At 40.7% G+C, this 24,103-nt stretch overlaps 1 protein-coding gene across 1 annotated transcript in view; it reads left to right on the top strand.

Moving 5' to 3' along the window:
• Positions 1 to 24,103, top strand: part of LOC112807728 (zinc finger protein 90 homolog) — a 133,105-nt gene that overhangs the window by 41,681 nt on the left and 67,321 nt on the right. Inside the window, exon 5 of the mRNA XM_073878999.1 lies at positions 1,797 to 3,876. Within this exon, the coding sequence (XP_073735100.1) occupies positions 1,797 to 3,876 (2,080 nt within the window). The remainder of the gene's footprint in view (positions 1 to 1,796; positions 3,877 to 24,103) is intronic.

Raw genomic sequence — 24,103 nt, forward strand, 5'->3', positions numbered from 1 at the left:
TGCCAAATCTACATTTTTATTTGTTTATTGAGATTTAGTCTTTTTGCCCCAAGGATGTTTCTTCATTTTTAAGGTCTAGTAGTTTTACTAGAGTGTGCCTTAGAGAAGACTGTTCCAGGTCAGCTTTGCCCAGGTTTGTGGTGGTTCTTTAGCCTGTGTGGATGAGGTCTCCTTTTCAGCAGTTTTCTTAGATTATGGCTCCTTTTTGTTTGTTTTGTTTTTAAAGATTTTATTTATTTGAGAAAGAGCGCAAGAGAGGAAACACAGGCAGGGAGAGTGTGAGAGGGAGAAGCAGACTTCTCGCTGAGCAGGGAGCCCGATGCGGGGCTCGATCCCAGAAGCCTGAGATAATTATCTGAGCCAAAGGCAAACGCTTAATGACTGAGCCACCCAGGCGCCCAATATTATGGTTTTTAATATTCATTGTTTTTTTTTTCTCTGTAGAGAGTATAATCCTACATATATGCATACAATTTTATTTTTAAATTTTTATTTATTTTGCAGACTACCTTCTTTATCCTGGATATTCTTTGTGAACCAGTTCTTCTTTCTTTGGTTTTATTGTCATTCTTTCTGCTCTGTTGTCATGCCTTTTTTCAGGGCTATTTATTAAAATTTCAGTGAAATCTCTTTTCTCTTTGGACTCTCTGTTAGTCTGCCTGGACTGCTATAACAAAACACCACAGACTGGGTGACCTAAATAACCGAAATTTGTTTTCTCACACTTCTGGAGTTTATAAGGCCAAGGGGAAGGTGCCAGCAGGGTTGGTTTCTGGTGAGCCCTGTCTCTTCAGCTTGTAGACAGCACCTTCTTGCTGTAGCCTCGCATGGCTTTTTTTCTGTGCACACAGTGGGAAGAAGCAAGTTGGTGTCTCTTCTGCTTCTAATAAGGATGCTGTTCCTATCAGATTAGTGCTACACACTGATGACCTAATTCAACCTTAATTGCCTCTGTCTCCAGATATAGTCACATTGGGGATTAGGGCTTCACCATATGAATTTGGGAGAGGGACAGTTCAGTTCATAACTGGCTCCTTGTAATTTAAGTCTATTCTAAGATCACTTTGTCCTTCTTACAGTTTTATTCCTCACCTGGATCAGTGCTTGCATCCTCAGTTCCCATTAACTACAAGTCCCTTCTGTTGGAGTTCCCAGTGGTCTGGGCTATCACGTATCAGAACTGAGATGTCATCTCAGTGTTTTCCCACTCGTAGTGGGGCTTCCCCTTTCTGGGAATGATTTCATTTGTATTTAATCATCTCTGAGTTCCCTGTCTCTTCTTTATGTATGGTTGCCACAGTCTCTAGCTGACTCTCAATGGATGTGGGCTCATTATCAGTTATTGTCTGTGTTTAAATGTTTCTTTCCTTAGTGGCAATTTGAAGTTAGTAGTATTTTGTATGTCCTGGTTATGCTGAAGTCATGGGTTGTTGTAGGTAATTTTATTTGCTCTCCTTATATTGATCCATACAGTTTTTTGGAGGCTAGATGGACACATTCAGATTTTAACGGGTGCTGTTATTCATCAGACACCAGAATGCAGATGTATGTGTTGTAATAGCCAGTTTCCGCTCCCTTTTCCCACTATGCCAGGCTTTTTGTTTCTAGTTTTCATTTTTTGTTTTTCATGTCAAAACTCAAGAATAGAAAGAATATGCACCTACAGTTATTTTCTTCTCTGGACTAGACAAGAAATCCAAATCAGCTCTAACTAACATAGGGCATTTGTATATACATTGCATTCCATAAAAAATGTGTTACTATTCATATGTAAGGTTAATTTTTCTTATTTTTAGAAATCTGGAAAACTGATCACAAGAAAGAAAGGAGCCACGAAAACCAGCCGAAACATGTGTGGGAAGTTGCATTCATCAATAATAAAATGCTAACTGAAGAACGAGGTAACGTAGTAGGAAAACCACATAACTTGGACACAAATTCTTTTCCTTCCAGAAAAACCCTCTGTCAGTGTGACTCATGTGGAGTGAGTTTCAACTGTATTTCAGAATTGTTTATCAATAAGAAAAACTATTTAGGAAAAAAGACTGATGAATTTAATGCCTGTGGAAAATTGCTACTCAGTATTAAACACGAGAAAACTCATACTAGAGAGAAAAGTGAATTTTTTAAAAATGGGAAAACTTTCAGTCATGATGAGGACCCTGTTCATCATGAGAAGATTCAAACTTTAGAGCAAAATTTTGATCATAACATTTATCAAGAAACCTTCCTTGAAAAGGCAATATTCAGTACATACAAGAAAGAGATTGCAGAAGGGAATGACTGTGAATGTAATGAATATGGGAGAACCTTCTTTGATAAATCCTTCTTATTCCATCAGATAAATTCCTCAAAGGAAAATCACTATGGATTTAGTGGTTGTGGAAAATCCTTACGTGTGAAGTCTACCCTTTTGAAACATCATGGGGCACATATGAAACACTATGAATGTAATGAAAGTGGGAATAATTTTAGGAGGAATTTATGCCTTTCACAACTTAAAACTCATAAAGGAGAAAAACACTTTGAATGTAATGAATGTGGGAGAGCGTTTTGGGAGAAATCCCACCTCACTCGACATCAGAGGATACACACAGGAGAGAAACGCTTTCAGTGTAATGAATGTGGAAAAACTTTCTGGGAGAAGTCAAACCTCACTAAACATCAGAGGTCACACACAGGGGAGAAACCCTATGTGTGCAGTGAATGTGGGAAAGCCTTCAGCCACAAGTCAGCCCTCACGTTACACCAGAGAACACATACAGGGGAGAAACCCTATCAGTGTAATGCATGTGGGAAAACGTTTTACCAGAAGTCAGACCTCACTAAACACCAGAGAACACACACAGGGCTGAAACCCTATGAATGCTATGAATGTGGGAAATCCTTCTGTATGAATTCACACCTTACAGTGCATCAGAGAACTCATACAGGTGAGAAACCCTTTGAATGTCCTGACTGTGGGAAATCTTTCTGTCAGAAGTCACACCTTACACAACATCAGAGAACTCACATAGGGGATAAACCCTACGAATGTAATGCATGTGGGAAAACTTTCTACCACAAGTCAGTACTCACCAGGCATCAGATCATTCATACAGGGTTGAAACCTTACGAATGTTATGAATGTGGGAAAACCTTCTGCTTGAAGTCTGACCTCACAGTACATCAGAGAACTCACACAGGGGAGAAGCCCTTTGCATGTCCTGAATGTGGGAAATTCTTCAGCCATAAGTCTACCCTCTCTCAACATTATAGGACTCATACAGGGGAGAAGCCCTTTGAATGTCACGAATGTGGGAAAATCTTCTATAATAAATCATACCTAACTAAACATAATAGAACACACACAGGGGAGAAACCCTATGAGTGTAACGAATGTGGGAAAACCTTCTGCCAGAAGTCTCAGCTCACTCAGCACCAGAGAATTCACATAGGTGAGAAACCCTATGAGTGTAATGAATGTGGAAAGGCTTTCTGTCATAAGTCAGCCTTAATTGTCCACCAGAGAACTCATACAGAAGAAAAGCCCTATAAATGTAATGAATGTGGAAAATCTTTCTGTGTGAAGTCAGGACTTATTTTACATCAGAGAAAACACACAGGGGAGAAACCCTATGAATGTAATGAATGTGGAAAATCCTTCAGTCACAAATCATCCCTCACAGTGCATCACAGGGCTCACACAGGAGAGAAATCTTGTCAATGTAATGAATGTGGGAAAATTTTTTACCGTAAATCGGACCTTGCTAAACATCAGAGATCACACACGGGGGAGAAGCCCTATGAATGTAACACATGTGGAAAAACCTTCTCTCAGAAGTCAAACCTCATTGTACATCAGAGAACACACGCAGGAGAAAAACCTTATGATTGAAGTGGATGTTAGGAATGTCGAGCTGCAGTTCAGCACCCATTATACAAGAATTCACACTGGCGGAAGCTCTGTTGACAGGATATCCTGAATGTTCGGGAACCTTCTTCCATACAAACTGGCCTTATTTTACTCCAAAGTAGACTGCAACAAATGCAGGACAGTCTTGTTAAGTAACATTCCATTGAATGTCACCAAGCAAATACTGGTATAAAATATTGCAGATTTTTTTATTTACAACAATTTTTTTTTTTAGCAAAAATACTAGGTTACGTCAGAATTTATATTAAAGAGAAAGCTTTCAATCTGAGGTATATAACTTAAAGATTATTTTTAGAAGTAATATAACAGAAGTCGTGTTTTGGGTTTTGATGCCATATTTATCTTTAGGAAACAAAAAGTTGTAATTTATAGATGTATATTGTGCCATGTGAAGCTTTAAAAACCAAAAAAAATTAAAAAAAGTAGTAAAATGAAAAAATAGACAAGTTGCAGTCAGACATAGAATTCTCACATGCCCTCCATCAAGCTTCCTCTAATGCTGTCTTCCACAACCACGGTATATATTGTCAAGCACAGGAAATTGATGGTACCACAGTACTAAGTCACATATAGTCATTATTTCTACTTCAACAGTTTTTACAAGCACTTTGTGTGTACAGTGTAGTTCTGTGAAATTTTATCACTTAATAGTTTGAGTAACCATCAACACAGGTTACAAAATCAAAAAGGTATCTGGAGTCTCTGTTGCATTAGGATTACAAAGGAATCAGGATTTCATCACGAGAAGTTCCCTCGTGTTAATAATCATACTGTTTCTGCAGCCCTCATCCTGGCAATCATGAATGTGAAGCTTTTAAAAAGCAGAGTTAAATTGAATAATTAGGGTCACAGCCTTAAATGCTTATGTGAAGTGTCCCTTAAGTTTACAGGACTTATGTATCCACATATGGTTCTTTATATAATAAACCATATGTGCTTCATTTGCATAATGCAACTTAATATAGTTGTGAACAGAGAACAGACACTCCTAATTTAGCATTTGTTACTGTATCAGGCACATCTCCCATGTGTATAAGGGCTGAGCAGCCTTGTAAAAGGAGGCCCACAGAGGTAATACATAACCATTTAGAATGTATAAATCAAAATAACAAAGTGGCAAATAGAATGTGTTCAGTACAGAGGGATATCTAGTCCCTAGTCTCATTTTCCCTGTTCACCCATGGTCCATGTCAAGCCAGGAGGTGCCTTGAGTGTACATATGTGAGTTCTCTAGTCCTCAGCCTAAATTTTGTACAAACCTTCTGTAAGTAACTGCCCTCTAAGGCAGAGGCCAGTGTACCCAGAGACAGATCTGCACCCTTGGAGATTTTTGACTCTGAGGAGAAGGTGGGTTGAGACTGGAGCAGAGCCAGAGTGAAGCTAGAGTGGGGCTTTTATTGAGAGACAGGGTATAAAGGTGGTATACTAGATTACACCATCAGTCAGATTACATAAACCAGGTTACACAAATGAATGATCTTAACTTGCACAAAGAGTCTTAAGCTTCCATCTTAGGAAACTAGGATAAGGAGCTGATTAAATCCGGAGTAAGTGAAACAAAAGAAATAATAATTAGAGTAGAAATCAGTGAAATCAAAAACAAAATAGAGGAAATCAGTAAAACCAAAAGTTAGTTATTTGGGAAGGTCAAACTGATAAAACATTAGCTAAATTAACTAAGAAAAAGAGAAGTACTAGGTGCTAATACCAGAAATGAAAGAAAGTCATAACTGATTTCATCACATTAAAAGGATAATAATACTGTGCATGACCGTGTGTCCACAATTTTCATAACCTACATAAAATGGACCAGTTCCTTGAAAGACACAATCTGCCAAAACTCACAGAAAGATCTATCTGTTAAAGAAACTGAGTTAATACTTAATCTTCCAAATCAGAGTGTCAGGCCCAAATGTGTTTGCTGGTGAATTCTACCAAACACTTCAGGAAGAAATAACCAGTTCTCTACAATCTCTTCCAAAAAGTAAAAACAGAAGAAATACTTCCTAACTCATTCCGTGAGCCCAGTATTGCTGTAATAGCAAAACCAGGCAGACATTACAAGAAAGGGAAACTGCAGACAGAACTCTATGTCTTGGAACATAGATGCAGAAATCCTCAACAAGTCATTAACAAAGTGAATCCAACTGTATATAACTTCACACCGTGACCAAGTGGAGTTTATTCCAGGCATGCAGTCCTGGTTCAACATTTGATAATCAGTTCACGTAACTCATGACATCAACAGGCAAAAGGAAAATAGTCATATGATCATACTACTAGGTGCAGAAAAGCATTTCACAAAATCTTAACCCACATTCACAATAAGAAATCTCAGCATACTAGAAATACAGGGAACTTCTTTAACTTGTTAAAGCACATCTACAACAGCCCTATCACTAACATCGTACTTAATGGTGAGAAACTAGATGCTTTTCCAGTTAAGATAAAGAGGAAGGAGGCCCCTTTGACCACTCTTTTTCAGCCTCCTTCTGGAAGTCATCGCTAACACAGTATGACAAGTAAAGGAAATAAACTTGGATTTGGAAGGAAGAGATAAAACTGTCTATATTCACACATAACATGATTCTTTAGGTAGAAAATTCGGAGGAGTCAAAAATAGAATACCTTGACACTGGTAAGCAATTATAACAAGGTTACAAGGTACAGTGATTGGGTGGTAAAAAGAAGTGAGCTCTCAAGTAACAGAAGATATGGAGGAACCTTACTTGCACATTGCTGAGTGAAAAAAGCCAATCTGAAAAGGCTTTACACTTTGGTTTCCGTCTAAAATGGATTCTGATAACAGCACAAGTATATGGGGACAGTAAAAAGATCAGTGGTGGCCACGGGTTTGGGACAAGGCAGGGAAGGATGAATAGGTGGATTGTAGAGGATTTTTAGGACAGTGACACGATTCTGTAGGATATTATAATGGTAGATACATGTCATTCATTTGTCAAAGCCCATAAAGTGTAAAACACAAAGGGTAAACCTTAAGGTAGACTGTGGACTTTAGTTAGTCATAATGTATCGTATTGTCTCATCAGTTGTAACATATGTGCCACACTAACACAAGATGGGAATAACGGGACTGTAGCAGTGGGTGGAAGTGAAGGGGTATATAGGAACTCTACTTTCTGCTCAATTCTTCTGTAACCTTAAAACTACTCTAAAAAATAAAGTGTATTAAATAAACAACGCTGCCTGCATATAGCAATGTAGGTGAATCTGTGAAGGTGCTTTCTTCTATACTTACAAAATTAAAAACTCACATTATTCGGTACCAGTTTTCCCATGGTGGGAGGCAGAATGCATTCTCAGAAATCTTACACTGACAACCACTAAACCTATTTTCAGTTATAGCTTTTCTGCTTTTTAAGCCTTATTATCTTTTTTGGAAGTATCATAAATTTCTTACCTCTCTTCATAATATCTTGTTTCTATATTAAGGTCTTTGTTTCTGTTTCTGCACTGAAAATATAATCAACATTAGTGAACATTTGAGATGTTTTTATAGTCTTTGAAATATTTTAAATTATAGTAACTGTGGCCTGAAATTAAGGCCTAGTATAATGGACTCTTTTACCTCTGAAACCAAGAGGGAATCCCACCACCAACTGAGTGAATAGGAGGCAGTTAATACAGTTGTCATAATGAACAGGATGGCCCGTCCAAGAACAAGGTCACCATCTAAGATGTGGTTCATCTAGTTATTAACTAATTGTTCTTGCCTGACTAACTGGTTCTCTGATATGACAAAGGCCCTTTGGGACAGAGCTGTCAATCGCAGGCAGGCCTGCCTTTTGACCTGCACTGTACTGCCTTCTTTTTGGGGTGTCACTGTGTCTTCCCACCCTAAAAAGCTCCCTATGAGAGAATTGTTATTTGGCTACACCCCAGGTGACTTCCCTTTGGGTTCAGTTTGGCTGTGAGGCTGCCTGCCTGTAAAGGCAGAGACAGCACTGTACCCCTACTGCATTTGTGCCCCACCTACCAAGGGTCTGGTTAGAACTCTCTGGTTACTGCATAGAGTCCGGCAACCATCCCTGGCTGCTCGGGGTGCCCATGCATACCATCGTTTGTTATTGTGCACCACTGGGGTGGGCATGCAGCTGGCCCTTTGTGAAATTTTGGAATGGTAGGACAACCAGCCCCAGGAGAATTAAGCATGGCATTCCAGTTGTCTAATGAGCTGTTGCTCAGGTCAGGGTAGCAGCCTTCCCTCCTCTGCTGCTCCTTCCCTTGCTGCTGTTGCGCACACACCTGATGCCCAGCGGTGTGGAGCTGCACGTTTGTGGTGTCCTATGGCCCAGATGCTGATGAGAAAAGGGACCCCTTCCAAATTACCAGAGGAAGCACCTCAAATGCTCTTCTAATGCAAAACCTTTAGCCAGTGAACCTGGGGTTTGCTTAGCACCATTGTTTTCCAAGGGTCTAACCTTGGAATCATGGAGCTTAATGGCTCTGACCTGGGCTATAGACAAATGACCCTACTGTTTGTGAACCCTGACTGCAGGGAGATGGGCTGGCATTCCCTGGAGGAAGTGACAGCTGCTGATGAAGCCGACTGCTGGGCTTTGGTAGTTTCCCTTCTAACCACGCAGGTCCGTGCCATGGGTGACTGAGTAGAGACAAAAACTGAAAGTTGCGACTTGACATGGCGAGAAATCCAAAACATTCAGAGGGAATTTGTACAGAGAGGAATGAGAGAGAAGATGTGCATGGCAGAAAAGAGGCAGCCATACAGAAGATAATCAGTCAACTGCTGGGCTATTTGGCCAGGCATGCTCCGCTGCCTGTGTCTGTGTTGGAAGGAAACTCTCATCCTCGTGTGTGGAGGGGAAAACGCGCACTCTGTGCCCCAGCCAAGGGGATAATCCGGAAGCGACTTCAGCCCAGGATCTTTAATCTGTAAGAAGCACATACTGCTGTGGAGCGCGCCCGTGGCCCTGAAGATCCTGACTGGAGACTCCTCTGGGGAATGAAGTTTGTAAATCTGATCAGAGTAAAGAGAAGCCCCCTGAGGTATATCTAGTGACAACAGAAAGGAAAGAAGCGGCAAGAAAGAATGAGGGAGAGGGAGGGACTTAGATACGGGAAGAAGAGACCACAAAATGGCGGAAACCGAGGTCCACAGATTGACCCAATTGGGGGTACGGACTTAAAAAAATTTATACAGCAAAAGACAAAAAGGGCACTGATTGGCTTGTACCTCTACTATTTTCTGAATTGACTTAAATATCTGCTGAAATGCACCATTGACGAACTTTCATGGCCTTAAAACAGGGCTCAAATTACAGCTATCTCTGGGCATTCCACTAAATTTAATCGTTACTCCCTAAAACCTTGAATGAGTTTTTGAATATAAAAGAGAAGTGCTGTCGATTAAATATTTGTGTTTCCTCAAAATTTGTATGTTGAAATCTGAACCCCAGCGTGATGGTGTTTGGAGGTGGGGCCTTTGGGAAAAGGTCAGGTTACGAGGAGGGAGTCCTCATGAGTGGGAGTAACGCCCTTATAAGACCCCAGGGACTCCCTTGGCTTTTTGCCACGTGAGGACAGAGCGAATGCACAGCCATCCGTGAACCAGGAAGCCGGCCCTCACCAGACCCCAGTACCGCCGGCGCCCTGGTCTTGCACTTCCCAGCCTGCTTAACTGTGAGAAATAAATTTCTGTTGTTTATAAGCCACCTGGTCTATGGCATTTCGTTTTAACAGCCTGAACAGTCTGGGATGGATGGATGGATGGATGGATGGATGGATGGATGGATGGATGGATGGAGAAATAGATCGATCGATCTGCTGTACCCTGCCCTTGTTGGTTATATACTGGGTGCTCCAGTACACAGAGGCTCTCACAGACTGAGCCTGGGACCCTCCATACACAACTGCCTATTATAGCTTGAATCATGGAAACAGGACCTCACACACATGGCTATGGAGGCTTCCTTGCTACAAGATGGAGCCAAACCTGGGTTCTCTGGCATATCCCACCTGCAAGAGGGGGTGGCCTCTTCTGTAGTCAGTCCCTTACCAGGTGCTGTGATGCTGGAAGAGGTCACTCCTCTCACAGATCCTGTTACTGGGGCAGCCCCTTGGGATTAAATGAACGAACAGTAATAGCAGTTCTTAGACTTTACAGATGACATCATCATCATTGTATGTGATGGAGCACAGGGGAATGTTGCTGGTTTTCATCCCTTATCCAGGATGTCCCTGATAAAGGGAAGGACCCAAGAATCCACATAACTGGCCAAACATCAGGTAGTCATCTTAGCACTGGATGCCCTGGCCAACAAATGGTCCCATCGGCACAGTTTTACAAACTCTTGGGCTATTACCTAAGAATTGCCCCTTCTTGGGTAAAGAATTCTGGAAACCTTTTGTCTCACAGTATAGGCTGAATATAAATCAAGGTAACATGTTTCTACATGGACTATGGCTATAGGAACTAACCAGGACACTCCTACTTTAGGAGTTCCAGACATTACTGATAGTGACCAGGGCACTCCTGTCACTTCTCAGAGCACACAATCCTGGGCTCTTGAAAAAGGCATTCAGTAGAAGCTTCACTTAACCCTGTAAGTCCCAGGCAGTCCGTTTATTTGAGAGGCCACTTCTTGCATGTGGGACGTGCTATAGTATTTGAGTACACCTGTGCAAATTTGCTATTTAAAGTGTTTGCTTAATGCTGAACTTAGACAAATGCTTATGATCTTTGCAGGAGTGCTCATGTATTTACAGATTATAAAACCTACTCAAGTGTTTTTTTTTTTCAACACCCCAACTCCCATACAACCTTTCCTGGGGAAGATGAAAGAAGCTGCTCATTTTTTTTAGATTTTTTTTTTTTAATTAGCATGAGCAGTGGGGAGGGGGAGAGGGAGAAGCAGACTCCCTGCTGGGCAGGGAGCCCGACTTGGGGCTCCATCCTAGGAGCCTGAGATAGACCTGAACTGAAGGCAGACATGTAACTGACTGAGCCATCCAGGAGCCCTGAAAGAAGCCACTCTTAAGAGGTCTAAATGTGAAGGTTTTGAAACATATTTGCAAATCTTTTGACACTTATCCCATTGAAAGGGGAGTTCTGTGTCCCTTTTGAATGTAGGCACATTTGTGACTCTACTGAGCAACAGAATATGGTGGAAGTGATGCTGTATCTTAGTCATGAAAGGCTACAGAACTCACTGCCTTGGTCGCTATTAACACTTGTACTGGGAGACCTGAGCCTCCATGTGAGAAGTCCAACTATACTGAAGCTACCATATCATAAGGAAGCCAAACAACACAGGGAAGTTTTGCCTAGGAATTCTGTTAGTCCAGTCTGTCTTCCCAAGTCTTATGTTGTGCATGGTAGCCAAGTAAGCCTTCAAATGACTGCAGCGCACCTCTGAGTCATCCCAGCTTTGCCTCAGACATCAAGGAGCAGGGACAAGTTGTGTCTACTATACCCTTTCTGTATTCCCCAGCATAAAAACATGGTGAATGTTTTATGTTACTGTGTTTGGGTTGGTTAATATTACACAACAGTAGTAACCAGGACAGCCAGATCACTGGAATTTGGATGATCATCTTTAATCTGTTTGTATCCTTTTTTGTCATGTAAATCCCATTTCATATAGATTTTTCAGAAATGTGTTTATGACCCTGTTACAGGGCTATGAACCAAAAGCCCCATTAAATGCTTGCTTGTGTAGGTCAGGCCCTATCTGCTGATGCTGTTTGGGAGTAAGGAACATGATTGGTGGTGGTGGGGGGGGAGCTCAGGAATTCTCAGTCTGCTTGCATCCCTAGGGTATAGGACTCCTTTTCCATTGCAAGCTTGGGGCACACAGTTCATTAGGAGTTGAGCATGTACACAAAGTATGGGAAGACCTGTTCAAAACTGAGAATACCACTTTTAACTCCAGAAAAATGGTTCACAGAAAAATACAAAACTTTTTAGGCATGGGGAGGATAAACTGGAACAGTCATTCTGAGGAGTACCTACCTATGAACCAGAAGTCATAATCTTGGTTATATTCATGATATCACGGGTTTTTAAACTGCATGATTAGAATGCAAATGTGAGTTCAATCAGAGAAGCAGAACCATTAGGAGACAGATGTAGACAGAGATTTGTTGCAGGGATTTGACCTTATGCAGTGTGGGAGCTGGTTAAGCAGTTTTCTAATGTACTCCTTCCAAGTCCTTGATCATCCAAACCATTAGCCCCTGTGCATGAATCAGTACAGAAACATAACTATGGCCATCTCTCCTCCCATGACAAATAAGTAACCAGGTGCCCTGCTCAAATTTGTGCCCAGTTGGATGATTTCCTTTCATCGCTGACTTTCAGGACCATCTCAGAGTGAGGCTGAAGTTCTGCATACCGTGCAGAATTACCTAACTCAAGCCTGAGTTTTCTCTTTCTCCATCAGCTGGTCATGAACTCCTCATGAGACACAGCTGTGGGCTGAAGAGGGTAAGACGGTAGAATGTAGTATTAGTAGGGGTCATGGGCATACTTGTGTTTTCCAGGCCTGCTGGAGGCTAATCTTGTATATGCCGTTTCATGTAATGATGAAGTGCTGCTGTGAACACTCAATTTTATGGCTTGGTGGATCAGACAACATCTAATTCTTGATGGGCAGTTCAGGTTACCTGGTAACTTGGTAGCCTGTGGTTGTGTTCAGTCTCCCCTGTGGCCCATCAGGCATGCCAAAAGCTGTTTCTCAAAAGGAGAATAGTTGTTCACAGAGGATGGCATGGCTTTGCTTAAAGAGTCCTAAGGGTATGTGCTGTGATTCACATATAGGTGCCTGCAAAAAGCTCCAAGCCTGACCCTCCACTACCGATACTTCAGGCAACCTTAGATCTGCTGGGTAATACAGCCCAAGTGGCACAGCAGTTTGCTTGGCAGCTCAGATCTGTTGCAGAACAGTCTTCTGTTCTGGACCCAACTCAAAATTGATAGCTTTTCTGTTCTCTTAGTCAATGGCTTGGGGTAGCAGGCCCAAATGTGGTGTATATTGTCTTCAAAATCCGAGGTGGCCCAATAATGGTTGTACCTCTTTCCTATTGGTAGGAGAAGCAACTCATTCTTTACCTTAGAAGGAATATCTTGGCATGTCCTACACCACTGGACCCTTAGAAATCTTACCATGGTGGCAGCCCCCTGCATTTCTGTGGGATTAAATCCCACCCTCAGGCACACAAGTGTCTTACCATTGTGTCTTGAGTATTTCCTACTTCCTGCACAGTAGGTTCAACCAGCATTATATCATCAGTGCAATGAATCAGCAAGACATCTATCTGGTGGAAGAAAAAGACAATCCATCTGTCTGTAGACTGGACTATGATATGGGGCTGAAGAGTTGATATGCCCCTGAGGTAGAACAGTAAAGGTGTATTGCTGCCCTTGCCAGCAGAAAACAAACTGTTTATGATGATATTTACTAATAACTATAGAGGGGGGAAAAAGGCATTTGCTGCTAAATTGCTTCACACCAGGTGACAAGGGAAGTGTTGATTTGGTTGTTTTATCTTGTCTCCATAATTTTTCCTTTTCTGTAAACTATTCCCTTTCTACTATAATTTTTTTTATAGAGCTGTTATTTAGCAAATGAAATGTCTTATTTTCTTTATATTCCCTCATTAGAATATAAACTCCATCAAAACTGGGAGTTATATGCAAACAATGAATCATGGAACACTACATCAAAAACTAATGATGTAATGTATGGTGATTAACATAACATAGTAATAAAAAAATTAAAGTTAAAATTAAAAACTTAAAAAAGAAAAAAAAAACTGGGGGTTTTCTCCATTTTAGGTAGTACTATAAATCCAGTGCCTAGATTGTGGCACATTGTAAATACTCCATGAATAAATGTTAAATGAATGTTTGTGTTTATATTGGATCATGAATCAAAATGTATTTCTTACTATAAATTGAGGTTAAAAATATCTGCAAACTTCAGCAGTTTTTTACAAAGCTAAACATAGTCTTATATAATCCAACTGCTGCACTCCTAGGTAATTACTCAACTTATTTGAAAGCTTAACATTCATACAAAACCTGCATATGAATACTTATACGAGCTTTATTCATAATGTCCCAAATTGGAAGCAACCAAGATACCCTTCAATAGGTGCATGGATAAACAAACTGTGGCATATCCATACAATGAAATACTATTTGGTGATAAGAAAAAATGGTGTATTAAGCCACTAAAAGTCATGGAGCAATCTTAAATGCCTATTGGTTAGTGAGAGAAGTCAGTCTGAAAGAGCTACATGATGTATGATTGATTTTTATATGACCTTGGAAGAAGCAAAATTATAGAGAAAAACATTTATTTAGAAAGCTTCAAGGGGAGGTTGAGAGGGCTGAACAGATGATTCGCAGGAAATTTTTTAAGCGGTGAAGCTATTATTCTGTAGGATACCATAATGGTGGGTACATGACTTTATGCATTTGTTCAAACCTATAGGACTTTACAACATAAATAAAGAAACTTAATGTAAGCAAATTTAAAAAGCCATTGATGGGTTCTGGGGATACCAGGAAGGATTGTAAACTATCTATGGGGCAACCTCATTGAAGGAGGTGGAGGGTGAAAGGTGCTGACTTAAGTAATTATGGAAGTGAGTGGAAACTATAATGCTCAAGACAAAGAACTGCACAAGCATTCTACTCTAGTTGATAAAGTTGTTTTCCATGGGGTACAGGTTAACAATTCTGGTACTGCTATACATTTACAGTGGGTACTGAGTAAACAGGTAGCAAATGGGAAGACTCAGGTTTATCACTGTTGCATTGGGAGGTTACAGATCAGCAAGAAAAGGACACTAAAATGATGCACATGGTAGTGGGTCAGAGCTGGAAATACCAATGTGGACTTATATTTAACTGAATATAGATACATGATTGCATATATAAGTTTTTATGTTTATATACACATGCTAGTATATACAAAATACATCTTTTCTGTCACCTGACAGGATATAGGTACACCAACATCCTAGAAGCAACATGTACATGCAGTGCCCAGATCCTGGTTTCTAGTAACACATTCCATATTTAATCTCCAAATAAAGACAATAACAAAGTCATACTTCCTCCATCTAACATTACACAACTCTCCAGGGTACAACTGAAAAAAAATTAGCCATATCCCTGAAAGAGGATGCAGAGTCCTTGGGTGATGTTTATTTACTCTTCTCTTTGATAGCCCGTAACTTAAATAGTATGATTTAAGTTAACAATACTTAAACACCGTGATATAAAATCAGTACACCATATACTATGGATATAGGGATAAGAGAAGGTAGTAAACAAAGATACCTACTTAATACATACACCAAGTATAAATTAAGTACATATATTATACTAAGTATAATATGTTAACTAAAATATTTAGTATATAAATATATATGTATTCAGTATATATATTTAATTGAAGATATATGCATACACCTATTAGCAAAATAAGGAAGAAATACTCCTCTGACAATTACAGTCCTTATTTCTGTAACTGGTCATACGGTCACAGTGGGTATTTATAATGATCTTCTTCCACTACCCTTTCTTACTCCCTTTGCCCTCTGCAAGCACTTCAGCTGGTCATGGTTCTTTACCTGGTGGGGTGATCCAAACCTTCCTTCCTGAAGGTTCTGGGACATTAGTAGTCTTTCCTGAATCGGGTTGTTGTAGATTTCCATTGATTTTAATCATAGGACATGCTAGTACTAAGAGATGCCCCAAGGGATCTCCTGTATGCTAGACATACTTTTCCTTACCTCCAATGTGTAGTAACAGTCTAGTTTCTTTAGTAGGATCAATCAACTCAACACAGTATCTCCCTTCTTTGCCTGTTGCTTTGAAGGCATGGGGAGCCCAAAATGGCCAAGTTGACAGTCTTAACTTCCATTTCAGTTGAATCATGATTGTGTCTCGTGATGGAGGCTTTCCTCCATTTGGAACTAATATTTCTATGCCAGCAGAAGAGAAGGTCATGGAGATAGCAAGCAAAAATTTTGCTACTGGTCACTAAAGGTAATAGTGGTGCCAATCCCATTTCCACCCTTTGGTTCATGGACCTGTGAATCCGGATTATGGGGGAAATAGCACCATTTATTGGACACTGATTCAGAGCATATACAGCCTTCTGGAGAACTTGCTCCAGGTCTGTAAGGTATTGCCACCTACTTGGCACTGTCACTGAGTTTTCAAAAAGCTATTCTACCATTCGTTCAAGCCAGCTTCTTCAGGATGGTAGAGAAGATGGTGAGACTAGTGAATTCTATGAGCCTGGGTCTATTGCCTCACTTCATCTGCTGTGAAGTGATTTCCTTGATCAGAAGCAACACAGTGTGGAACACCATGACAGTGAATAAGACATTCTGTAAGTCCACAGATGGTTGTTTTGGCAGAAGCATTGCATGCAAAGAAGACAAGACTGTGTCCAGAGTGTTCCAGTAAGGACAAAATGCTGCCCCTTCCATGAATTTTTGCTGGATTCATTTCCCACTCTTGGACACACAAATGTATTTCTCCTTGTTTCTTTGTCTTGTCCTTCTGGGACTCCCATAATGTGTATGTTGTTTTCTGGATAGTATTCCATAGGTCCTATAGGTTTTCTTCACTCTTTTTCTTTTTTTTTTTTGTATGTTCCTCTGGATGATTTAAAATGACCTGTCTTTGTGTTCACTTATTTCTTTCTTCTTTTTTTTTAATTTTTTTTAAAAGATTTTATTTATTTATTTATTTGAGAGAGAAAGAATGAGAGGGGGGAGGGTCAGAGGGAGAACAGACTCCCTGCTGAGCAGGGAGCCCCATGCGGGACTCGATCCCGGGACTCCAGAATCATGACCTGAGCTGAAGGCAGTTGCTTAACCAACTGAGCCACCCAGGTGCCCTTATTTCTTTCTTCTTGATTGAGTCTATTGTTGAAGCTTTCTATTGAAATTTTCAATACAATCTTTGTACTCTTCAGCTCCAAGAATTTCAATTGGGTTCTTTTTTGTGGTTTCTTTTACTTTGTGGAAGGTCTCATTTTGTTCATTTGTTGTTTCCCTGATCTCATTTGGCTGTCTCTCTCTGTTCTCTTGTACTTAACTGAGCTTTTTTAAGATGATTATTTTGAATTCTTTCTCAGGCAGTATATAGATTTCCATTTCTTTAGGGTTGGTTACTGGGGCTTATTTTGTTCCTATGGTGGTTGTATGTATAGCCTTGTGTTGGTGTCTGTACATTTGAAGAAGCAGTCACCTTTTCTAGTCCTTATGGACTTGCATTGTCAGCGAAGCCCTATACAAGTCAGCCTGGCCAGGAACACTGGGTGGGCTGGTTGGCTGCGTCTGGGAGTGAATGGGCCCGGTGGTGGGTCTGCACTGAAGTTGCATACTCACTTTGCTCTCTTTTTTGCTACAGGAGAATTTACGGGCTAAGGGAATCTCTTTTGGTGCTACACTGTGTGGGTTTCTGGGAGGGGTGATGAGGGTATAGTGAGACTGTTATTCTCACCCTTTTCCATATGTTTGTCTGTTTCTGTGCTCCACCAATGTACTTTAACCTCTCACCTAGATTCTGAAGCTTGTCTGAAGGTATTTTTATCCATGGGTGGTTGTTAAATTGGTGTTTCTGTGAAGGAACAAGGACTGAAACTTCATTTTTGCCATCTTGCTGACATCACTCCTGATTTCCCATTTACTTAGATCCTTAAAATCTTTCACTGAAATTTTCATTATACAAATCTTGTAGAAGTCTTGCAGTTTTCATTGTAGTAGTCTTACACTCCTGTTAAATTCATTTCTAAGAACTTTTTTGTTTTTGGATTGCTGAATGCTAATGTATGCAAATTCATTTGATATTAATATATTGGGGTCATGTATCCTGTAAACTTGTTGCAGTCATTTATTAGTTCTGATGTTTTTTGTCAGTTTCCTAAGAATTTTCTACATATAAGATCACATCATCTGCAGATATAGTTTTACCACTTTATTTCCAATCTGGATGACTTTTATTCTATTTCATTGTCTAATTGCCCTTCTAGGACCTTCAGTACAATATTAAGTATTAAGTGGTAAGAATGGTGTAAGGACAAATACAAATTAAAAATAAGAGGCTTAATATTCCTCTAAAAATAAAGGAAGAGGGGCGCCTGGGTGGCTCAGTTGGTTAAGCGACTGCCTTCGGCTCAGGTCATGATCCTGGAGTCCCGGGATCGAGTCCCACATCGGGCTCCTTGCTCAGCAGGGAGTCTGCTTCTCCCTCTGACCCTCTTCCCTCTCATGCTCTCTATCTCTCATTCTCTCTCTCTCAAATAAATAAATAAAATCTTTAAAAAAAAAATAAAGGAAGAGATATCTTTGTATTTTCTTTTGTAAGCTTGTAAATTCTTTTTCTGCCCCTTCGAGAATGAACATAAATCTTCTTAAATGTCTCTTGGCAGTTTTACAACCTAGAATGTCTTTCTCAAGGGCCTCAGAACCATCTCTTTGAAATGTAAACTTCAAGGGACCTAGCACTCAGGCTTCCCAGTTTCTGTGACAGAGTAGAAGCCTAACTTTGGTGGTGGGTGCCTTGATCCAAGTTGCAAAATTACCTCCTGTCATAAAGATATGAGAAGCTTGTTTTTTGTTTTTTTTGTTCTTTTTTTTTAGTTTTTGAAAAACCAATAAACTAACACAGCCAGTCATTCCAATTACCAGGTAAATTAGGGCAAACAATGTGTGATAAATGATGCTCTCAAGTCCTCTTACTTGAGGACTAGTTAGTGTTTATCTTGACAACATGTATGTAATGGGTTGTATCTGCTTGGCTATAAAAAAGGGTGAGGGGTGCCTGAGTGGCTCAGTTGGTTAAGTGTCTTTTTTTTTTTTTTAAAGATTTTATTTATTTATTTGACAGAGAGAGACACAGTGAGAGAGGGAACACAAGTGAGGGAGAGGGAGAAGCAGGCTTCCCGCTGAGCAGAGAGCCCCGATGCAGGGCTCGATCCCAGGACCCCGGGATCATGACCTGAGCCAAAGGCAGACGCTGAACAACTGAGCCACCCAGGCGCTCCGCGTCTGACTCTTGATTTTGGCTCAGGTCATGATCTCAGGATTGTGAGATCAAGCCCTGTGTCAGGCTTTGTGCTGAGCGTGGAGCCTGCTTAAGATTCTCTCTCCTTCTTCCTCTGCCCTTCCCCCCACTCACTCTCTCTCTCAAAAAAAAGGGGGGGTACCAAAAAAAAAAAAAAGCAGCTCTTTCTGCCCATGGGTCCTGTCCGCATGCTATAATAAAAACACCTTTTTGCACACACACACACACACACACACACACAAAAGTGGGGGAGGTGAGATTTCTTTCTGTCTTTGGATTGTCTGTGATATGTATCATGTCATTCAATAATAAAGTTGTTTTCTTTGTCTTCTGCGTGAGTGGATGTTTTCTAGGTTTGGAGAAGATGTTGTTTTAAATTATATTTCCTTAACAATTTTGGTGTTAAGGATGGGATGGGTTTGGCAATTCCTGACATGATCAGCTGAAGTTGTATGGTAATACGCTAATCAGATAAGAGACATTAAATTGTAAAATGTCCTCCTTCTAAAGTTCTACTTTTTTGGAATGCTAGCCAAACTAACCACCCTGTCCAAATTCAACATTTTACTTTCACTTAATCACCATTAAGTATGATGTTAGCTTGGGTTTTTTATAAATGGCCTTTATTAAGCTCAGGAGGTTGAGGTAGTTCCATTCTATTCACAGTTTGTTGTGTGTTGTATCACAAAAGGGTGCTGGATTTTGTTGAGTTTTGTTGAGTGCTTTCCTGTGTCTATATGTAATTACATGAGATAACAATATGAGTTTATTCTATTAGTTTGATGTTTTACTGTAATAATCCCTCTTGAGAGTCTGTAACTGATGGTTTGGCATCTCAAAATCATCATCAAGCTGATGGCTAAAGTTGTTTATATTCATACCATCTCTCTGTTTCCACAGGGGCACAGAAATCATATTACAAACCCTCCAACCACAAACCCTAAATCTGTTTTGTTTCCTGCCCAGTGGGGCACATCCTCACCTAAGAACTTCCTACACTATAGAAATAAAGGCTCTCATCCATGATTTTCTCTCACTTCTGTCTCCTCACTGACCTTGGTGCTTCCCTGGGTGGCCCTGCATGGTGTGGTGTGTTCTTTCCTCTTGAAAATTGTACATAATAAAGTTTTCCTTCAAAGGCAGTTATCTTCACGTCTGTCATCTTATCAGACCTGCTTATAACAAATCCTGGGTATGCAGTTATCTTCACGTCTGTCATCTTATCAGACCTGCTTATAACAAATCCTGGGTATATCTTGAGATAACTGGTACAGTGACCAGAGTGGTATGTCTCTAGAATGCTTTTGGCTTACTAACCAATCCCACGGACAGCAAATCCTGCCTGGGAGCACACTGCTGGATGTTGGCACACTTGTGCTTTAGTGGCCACCACGTTGTGCGGTGTCTGTTGGGTTGCTTAGGTTACCCAGTTCAGTTGTGTTAGAGCTCAAGAAGAGAGATCATCTGCCTAGCTTAGGGTGCTGTAGTCTCGGCAGAGCAGTCCCCGGTTGGTCCCTGTGTGTTTGTGACAGACACACCTAGACTGGATGAGGTCTCCAGGGTGCTTAGGGTAAGTGGCCACCATACTGAGCAAAGGTCCTCTAAAGGGACTCAAACAGTTACCCTTCCACCCTCACCTGAAAGGCAGGCTTGATGTGTTGACCCTCCAGGCCAATGTGCCCAGGGGCTGCTCCATTATTCGCCCTTATTTTCCTTGTATTCAAAGGACGCACCAGCTTGCCTCATCAGGTAGTAGGAAACTGCCTGGCTAGGCATTCTTACACTGAAAGGACCTACTGAATATTGGTTTGGGGATGCCTGTCCCATGGGGACCACAGCTCCCTGCAACTGTTATGTGGCTGCTGACTACTGCTATTGTGTGCCTTGGTGCTGTCAGTTTGACTCCAGACCCAGCAGGATGTAAGAGGGCCCGTCTCTGGAGACGAGCGGCTCAATGTTCGATGAAAAAGTTGAACGGAAAGGAATATCTGGTTCTGACTTTGCCCCAAACCCCAAGGATGTGGCCTAATTAATAAAAAATTCTAAAATACTTTATCAGTGTGTATGGGCTCTCTTAAGGGCTGCTGCTTATCAGCACACAAACGGTCTTCTACGCAAAACATGTGAAGCGAAAGCTGATCCCACTGTTGTTCTCTTGGACGTAAACCCCACACCCTTTGAGGTCAAGTGGGACACTCTTGAAAGGAAGGCCACTAGGGGCCACCAGGAGTTTATCAGGGAAGCATCTAAAAGGGGGAAAAACATGATCAGGAACAGATGACAAAAACAAAAGAAAGGAAGGAAGGAAGACAGAATGAGTGAATTTATCCACCTAGAGATACAAATCATTCTAAAAGATTTTATTTAAGTGGGGAAAGGCTCTCATTATACTGCAGACAGGGCTAATCTCACATAGAAGCTCCTGCCTAAAGGCACCAGGGTGCTCCCTCCTCCTCCCCTTTTTCTTTCAGCAGACACATAATCTAAAAACCATGGCTTCAGGCAGACAAAAGCAAAAACAGAAACAAGTAAAAAGAAACAAAAGCCCTAGTTAGAGGGGAGAAAATAAAACACAACTAAATAAGTGACATATAATATTTTAATATAAACATATAGTAAATAAATTACATATGTGTATATATAACTATTAAAACAGAGGTCCCGTAAAAAAAACAAAAACAAAAACAAAACAGAGGTCCCATGATTTGACCCAATTGAAAGTCCAAAATTTCTATACTAAAATGATTTATAAAATAAAAAGATAAAAAGGGTGCTGATTTTCTTTTGAATATAGGTTCTAAATTAACTTTAGTATTTGCTAAAATGCACCAGCTGACAAAACTTTGTGGACTTCATCAACACTGGATCTCAAATTATTTGTTATAGGGGCGCCTGGGTGGCTCAGAGGTTGGGCGTCTGCCTTCGGCTCAGGTCATGGTCCCAGGGTCCTGGGATTGGGCTCCCTGCTCCGTGGGAAGCCTGCTTCTCCCTCTCCCACTCCCCCTGCTTGTGTTCCCTCTCTCGCTGTCTCTCTCTCTGTCAAATAAATAGATAAAATCTTTAAAAAATAAATAAATAAATAAAAAATGTGAGATTCAAACAATGAAGCTAATCTTTAAAAAAAAATTATTTGTTATACCTGGGGAGGCTGCTAAATGTAAGCATCATATCTACTATAATATTAGGATATTAACCAAATAATAGAGGAGAAATAGGTATGTTTCACTTTCACTGTAGCCTTGCCTAAATTTTCCACAGTTGTAGTACCCACTGCCCTAAAATATCCCATATTAAGCATATTAGGCATAGATACCCATAAAATCTTTGGGATTTACAAATTGGCTTGATAAAATGGGAACCCATGGACCCCGGTTAAAATTGTTAATATATCCTAATGTAAGCTAAAATGGCATTAGAGGATTAAAACTTATTATATAAAACCTAATTAATAAAGGACTGATAATCCCCACTACTTTTTTTGTGTGACACCCCAATTTTGCCTGTTCTGAAACCTGGAAAATATAAGGGGTGCCTCATGATGAATCACTACAACCTGAATCCTGTGGTCCCATCCATTAGGGCCCCTATATCAGTCTACTCAAGCTGTCATGACAAAATAGCATAGGCTGGGTGGCTTAACCAACAGAAATTTATTATCTCACAGTTCTGGAGGCTGGAAACTCCAAGATCAAGGTCTGATAGGGTGCAGTCTCCAGTGAGGGCTCTCTTCTTGGCTTGCAGATAGCTGCTTTCCTGTTGAGTCCTTTCATGGCTTTCTTGGGTGTTGGCATGTGGACAGAAAAAGAGAAAGCTCACTGTCTGGTCTCTCTTCTTATAAGGTCACTAATTTTATTGGATCAGGACCCTACCGTTATGACCTCATTTAACTTTAATTACTTATTTCTTCAAATATAGCCACACTATGGATTAGGTCTTCAATATACATGTTTTGTGGGACACAAATATTCAGTCCATAACAGCCCTCACACTTACTATCCAATATTGTTAAAATTACTGATTCTATCCAATCAGCAGCTAATAGTTTGCTCTTGTAGACTTGGCCAGCATGTTCTATTCAGTGCCTATTTTAATAGTTTCTCAGTTGCAGTTTGCCTTCAGTTCCCAAGGGACACAACACACCTTTTTCAGACCACTCACAGCATACTTGAGTGGTTCTGCCATTGTGCTCAGTCTTTGCAGACACGGTATTAACTGCTTCACCCTTTCTCCAGGTGGCTGACATTGCAGCACAGGTCTGACGTGACATTGATGACATCCTCCTACAAGGAGATTCTTTTGACACACTCATTAAAGACATACAAATCCAGTATCTTTTAGTCTTTTGGGGGGTTCTAGTGATGACACTGTCATCATCTATAAATTTTGCTTCCTCTCACTGCTGCTGCTTCTTACAAATCAACTCACTTCCAGTGGGGCTCTTTCCAGCCAAAAAACTCTAAAATCTGTCCATATTGAAATCAACGGCACTCTTGTGAATGCTCTCAGAAACTCCTTCACTAAAGAGACTTTGACAGCCTCATCTCATGCCTCCTAGAGTCTCTGGACCGCTTATCATGGACATAAGTTAAGTTGCCCAAGAGCTTCTGGTGGAAGAGACTGCACCTTTTAGCTTCATGCTATACACCATTAGAACAACAAATTACTGGCTATATCCTGGGGTATCTCAGAGATAAAGGCTCTCACAGACCCTAAGCCTATGGCCCTCCACACCCAGATGCCCATTATACTTGGGTCATGGAAACAAGACCTCACAAACTTCACTAGCTACCAATGCCTCTTTAATACAAGATGGAGCCAAACCTGGGATCTCTGGCATAATCCACCTGCAGTGGCCTCCCCTGTCCCCAATCCATTGCCAGATGCCATGGTGCTAGAAGAGGCCACCTCTCCTCAAGACCCCTGAGCTGCCTAGAGAGTCCCTTGGGATTAGCCAAATGAATAGCAATAGGAGTTTGTTGGCACTACCATTCATCATAAAAATAATATAACTCAGTGGGATATTACTGTTTCCATCCCTTAGTCAGGAAGTCTTTGATAAAGGATGAGACCCCAAGGTCAACAAATTTGGCCAAACTTCAGGTAGTCATTTT

Source organism: Callorhinus ursinus, unplaced genomic scaffold (genome assembly GCF_003265705.2).
Source record: "Callorhinus ursinus isolate GAN/ISIS: 27379988/994484 unplaced genomic scaffold, GSC_fseal_2.0 scaffold32, whole genome shotgun sequence".
NCBI lineage: Eukaryota > Metazoa > Chordata > Mammalia > Carnivora > Otariidae > Callorhinus > Callorhinus ursinus.